Source organism: Neophocaena asiaeorientalis, unplaced genomic scaffold (genome assembly GCF_003031525.2).
Source record: "Neophocaena asiaeorientalis asiaeorientalis breed wild unplaced genomic scaffold, Neophocaena_asiaeorientalis_V1.1 scaffold489, whole genome shotgun sequence".
NCBI classification, from domain to species: Eukaryota; Metazoa; Chordata; class Mammalia; order Artiodactyla; family Phocoenidae; genus Neophocaena; species Neophocaena asiaeorientalis.
Genome location: NW_020174791.1, coordinates 3,592,224 through 3,597,317, shown reverse-complemented (window position 1 = coordinate 3,597,317; position 5,094 = coordinate 3,592,224). Strand labels below are relative to the sequence as shown.

At 64.6% G+C, this 5,094-nt stretch overlaps 1 protein-coding gene across 1 annotated transcript in view; it reads right to left on the bottom strand.

Moving 5' to 3' along the window:
- Positions 1-2,423: 2,423 nt before the first annotated feature.
- MXRA8 (matrix remodeling associated 8) overlaps positions 2,424-5,094 on the bottom strand; it is a 5,960-nt gene continuing 3,289 nt past the window's right edge. Inside the window, 9 exon segments of the mRNA XM_024760259.1 lie at positions 2,424-3,286; positions 3,514-3,594; positions 3,688-3,764; positions 3,845-3,877; positions 3,880-3,955; positions 4,079-4,384; positions 4,483-4,506; positions 4,696-4,738; positions 4,864-4,981. Coding sequence (XP_024616027.1) covers positions 3,114-3,286; positions 3,514-3,594; positions 3,688-3,764; positions 3,845-3,877; positions 3,880-3,955; positions 4,079-4,384; positions 4,483-4,506; positions 4,696-4,738; positions 4,864-4,981 — 931 coding nt within the window. The 3' untranslated portion in view covers positions 2,424-3,113.

Sequence of the window (5,094 nt, the reverse complement as noted above, 5' to 3'; positions counted from 1 at the left end):
GGGGCTGCCCCGAGGGGAGGAGGTGGGTGGGGGCCCTCAGGAAGCTCTGCACCCGGCCTGGAGCCCTCGGAGGGGTTCCGTGCGGCCAGGCTCCGGTCCTCCTCTTAAGAGTCCGGAGGCGCCGTGGTCACATCGGCGGGCTGCGGGGGCACCGCGGGAAACTGAGAATTGTGTCCGGGCCGGAGCCGAGGACAGTCGGTCACATTGCGCCCCTGCGCCAGCTCCAAGCTCTGCCGGGTCACACGGGGGCTCCGAGAAACACGGGCCAAGGGAATGCCGGTGCCCCCGTGGACGAGGGAATGCAAGTGTGAGCACGTGTATGTGATGCTCAGGCGACAGCGGGGTCAGCGCGGGCAGGTGTGCGCACGCAGGGGCACGGTGCTTCTGGCAGCAGGTGTAGGGATTCTTTTCCCGGCCGCTCTCCATCGAACCTGCCTGGGGTCCTCCTGCCTGGGGTCAAGGGAGACGCGGAGCAGCGCCCCTCCGGCTGTGAAGGGTCCAGCCCAATGGGGAGAGCGGCTCTCCCTACCCCCACCCAAGGAGGAAAATCTGAGGCCACTAGAAGGAGGCCCACGCTGGCAAGAGTGAGAAGGGAGAGGCCCTAGGATGCGGCCTGAGAGTTTTGCCGGTGGGCGGCACGTGGCGCTCTGAGGCCCGTCCCCAGCGCCCTGCCTTGAAGCTGGCTGGAGCTGAGACTCTCCCATCTGTCAGGTCACGACCATCCTCACGCAGTGGGCCAGCACAAGAGGAGACCTCATTAGTCCATCACTGACTGGAGGAGCCAGAGTTTGGCCGTAAGTCCCTGAGTCCAGGCCGGGGACCACCCCCAGGTGAGCCTAGGCAGGGGTCCTGCCCTCCACTCCCCTGGGCTCTGTGAGGTGGGCACCCGCTCAGCCAAGCCTGGGCCTTCTCCCCTCGGGGCTCAGTTTCCCCAGGCAGGACTGCCTTAGAGGAAGGGTCCGCCATGGCTCTCTTCTGGGTGCTCAGGGTTAGGGAGGAAGACCCTGAGAGCTCACCGGGGGACCAGATCCCCCAGGCCAGGCTGCCAGTCACACAGATGCAGGGGCTCTGATGCCTCAGCTGCACTCCTGCCCCTCAGCCCAAGGCACAGGACAGAGGCTGGTAGCCAGAAGCCAATCCCGGGACTGATGCTCACGTGGTCGGGCTGGGGCCCTGCAAGGGGCCTGAGTCTGTGGCCGGAACCTGAGCCCTGACAGGAAGCGCCTTGTCCAGTGGCATGGGGCCACTGGGGCCGGGGATCACTGGGCTGGGGGGAGTCACAGCTCCGTGCCCCAGCCTCCCTCCCGTTGCCACTGTGGGGTCCTTGTGGGGGTGTGACGAGAGAGCAGCTATTTTGAGTTACTGCCCAGGTGTTTCACTGTATGACTGTCCTGCTCACACCCAGAGCCTGGACGTTCAGATGAGGACCAACGCTCAGGACTCCCACGCCAAGTTCCTGCCTTGCTTTTCCTGGGCACCTTTTAAAATAACCACTCAGAGCTGAGCCCGTGAAAGCCAGTGACTGCTGCCGCAACCACCTTACAAGTTCTAGGTGCTTGCTACCCTGCTGGACATCTCCTGCTCACTGGTGACCTGGATGGAGGACTGCCCTTCCTCTGGCTCCCCGAGCACACACCCCCCCCACCCAGCGTGCACGCACACACCCCCACCCAGCGCGCACGCGTGAACACACACACACACACACACCCAGCGTGCACACACGCACGCCCCAGGATCTGTAAGGAACACATTTCGTGACTCTTTGTGTGAGGGCTTGAAACTGGGCCTTCATCAAAACGACCCCGGGGTTTTCACCTCCCCCAGGTGCCAGCTCGGATGCAGAGGGAGCCCCCTGTGGGCCACCCCCCACCCCGCGTGCATGGCTCGTGCTTCCTCATTTGGAAGGTCCTGATCTCAGCCCATCGCTCTGGGTTTTCCAACTTGGGGTGACAGTCGCCCCTCCTGCCCCCTGCTGTCCCTGAGGGCCTTGGAGGATGGGGTCAGGGTTGGAGAAACAGGCTTCTTCCTACCGCGGCTCCCTTCCCTCCCCCTCCTGTCCTGGTGGCACCCCTCTGAGGGCTCTCCCACTACCTGCTTCCTCCCCCTTTTTCCTCACTGTTGAGCCCATCCTGGCATCTGCTTCTCTTCTCAGAGGACTGAACTAATACAGTCTGCCCTCTGTCCTCAGGTCCAGTAAGCCCTCAGAAGAGGATCTGAAACTGCTTCACAACCAGGAGCAAGTGCACACAATCAACTCTGACGCTGCCCTTCTCAGGACACCCAGACCCAGACTTTCCACCCAGAGGAATGGGTGATGACAGTAGGACTTCAGGTGAAGGAGAACACTTGGGGGTCCCCAAGGGCCAGACTCTGCCCCCCGGGGAGATGGAGGGGAGCTGTAGAGGCATAGCTGGGGCCAAGTCTAAAATCAGATGTGGTCTTTATTGAGATGATAGCAATTCCCCAGGATGAGCAAATGTGGGGTGTCAGGAGTGGCAGCACCGGCCACTCTAAGACCATCCTCACCGCCCCCCCCCGCCCCCCGTCCTCAGCCAAAACGCAGTCCAATGAGGCCTCAGCCTGGACTCCAGCCCAAGGAGGGGCCGAGGGAAGGGAGTCAGGCTCAGAAGTCACATGGAGCCTAGTGACTGTCAAGGCAGCTTGCTGGAAACAGGGCCGAAGCAGGGTGGGAAGCAGAGAGGGGGCCCCAGGAGGCCAGAGGCAGCGCAGAGGGACACTAGCCCCGGGCCTGGAGTGCACGGTCCTCGGGTTACCGTGAAGAGCCCAAGACAGCCTGGCAGGCAGCTCCCCTAAGGACGGGGCAAGGAAGGGGTGGGAGTGCCAGGCCTGAGGCTGACCCCAGCTCCAAGAATCCCCACTGAGCCCCCTCACGGCCCTCTCCCTGCAGAGGTGGGGCTCCCAGCCCCCAGTGGGCAGAGGCCAGGAGAGCCTGAGAGTCTGGTGAACATCAGCGGGGTCGTGGCCGTGCGAGGAGGGAAGAGCACCGGCCGAGGGCTGCGGAAGGGGCCCGGCTGCAGTGCCGGCAGAGTCCTAGGGAGCCCACGATCGCAAATGAGGATCAGGTGGCCCCCAAGAGGGGTCTGGAGGCAGCCTCACCCTGCACCAGTCCAGGCCAAGTTCCAGGACAGCGGGACCAGCCGCTGGAAGGGGGGCCAGGCGAGCTGCATGGGGGTCAGGAAGAGTCTTCCGAGGTGGACAGACAAGAGCTGGCAGAGCTGCTGGCCCAGCCAGGAGCCCGGGGTTGCCTTATTTGCAGTACTCCTTCCTGAACTCTGGAAGCCAAGGGGACAGGCGGGTGTCTGCCCTCTGCCCCTCTGCTGCGGGGGAAACAGGGCAGACTACCATCAGGGCTGCCCAGGGACTTCGGGGGCACTGAGGCGGCAGGGGACTCCTGCCCGCAGGGCTGGCTGGTGCCTTGGGGCTCTGAGTGGGTGGCAAGGGGACAGCCCAGCTCTGAGATGGGCAGGGGTCTCCCCCCGCACCTCAGCTCACCTTTGTCCAAGTCGATGCTCTTGGCGGGCAGGGGGCTGTGGGACAGCTCAACCCTCTCCTTCAGGAGGTTGTTTTTGTAACCTGATGCAGGGAGAGAGCAGGGTGAGGTCTCAGAGACGTGCCTCCCTCACCCCAGGCCTGGGAGCCACAGTCTGTCCCTTTGGTCTCCCTCACCTAGTCGGATGTCCTCCCTCCTGTAAAGAGCCTGGTCGCCGGCAGCCACAGCAGACTCCACCATGTTCACGTCCTTCCTGGAAGCGGGAGGGTGGTGGGAGGTTAGAGCGGTGGGCAGGTCTGCCTGGTCCCCGGGAGAGCCGGAAGGGGCACTCACCCCTTGGACTTGGACTTCTTGTCGGAGTATTTTTTTTTTTGCTCTCAGAGAGGTGGCAGTAATGGTGGTGCAGGTTACAGGTGTACAGCCCCTCGTCTGTGTCCTCCACCGCTACGCACCGGGGGAACCCAGCGATGAGCTCCGCGGCCTCGCCCATGCCCCCGCAGCCCCCTCCCCCCCCTCGGTCCCTCGGTCCCTCGGGCCGTTTTTGTCCCTCGGTCCCTCGGGCCGTACCGCGGATGAGCAGCGAGAAGTTGCCGTCCTGGAAGGCGGAGGGGGTCAGCAGCAGGCGGCCGCTGTCGCGCGGCTCGTACACGCGCTGCTCGCCCGCCGAGTACATGTCCATGAGTCGGCGCGCGGGGCCGCCGGCCGGGCCGCCGCTGAGGTCCCAGTGGACCACGCGCTGGCGGTCGTGCAGCCGGTCTTGCGTCCACACCATGCGCGGGCTCTGACAGCGCAGCACCGCCCGGGCGCCGGCTGCCCAGCTCACTGCAGACTCGGACACCACGGAGCTGCCGGGGGTCGCGGGCCTGGCTGGCCCTGGTGGAGAGGGGAAGTGACCGCGGGAGGGGTGAGACCCAAGGGGACAGATACAGGATGGGGCTAGCAAGGGTTCCCAGGGGAGGGTGGTCACTAACCTGAGGACAGAAGGACAGAAGAGCCTGGAAGGAGAGGAAGCAAGAGTCATACTGTGGAGGGGTCACCCACCCGAACCGGCCCCCACTTGGCTCCCTGGGCCCCTTCGGTAGTCCTTGCTGAGGTGGGTGCTAGTGACACCCTCTTAACAGGTGGAGGTAAATCCAGAGAAGCCGGGAGGGCAGAGGCGGCGGTCTCCTTCCCCCCCCCCCCACCTCTCCCAGGCCCCCGCTTAATCCTCATGGCCATCTGCCCAGGCTGCGGGTGAGTGGTGGGGCCAGGCCAGCTCATTCAGGAATGGTGGCCACCCTAACCATCACTGCAGCAAGGCCACAAGAGTACCAGCGCCTGACACCTCTGGCTGGTTTGCGGGGCTTCTGTACGTGCACATCCGGAGTGGCACCTGCCCGGGGTCCATGCCTCACAAGCCCGCCCTCCAGGGTCCTCAGACGGCTGGCGCCCCACCCAGGAGCCCCCTCGGCCTTCCCGAAGGGCAGAGGTCTGAAGCACGAGAAGGCTGGAAGTGGGGAGTGACCCCACCATCTGCCACCCCACACGCCAAATTCCTGCTCCAGAGATGTGGCCGGGTGCCCAGCCGGATGGAGGAATGTGCA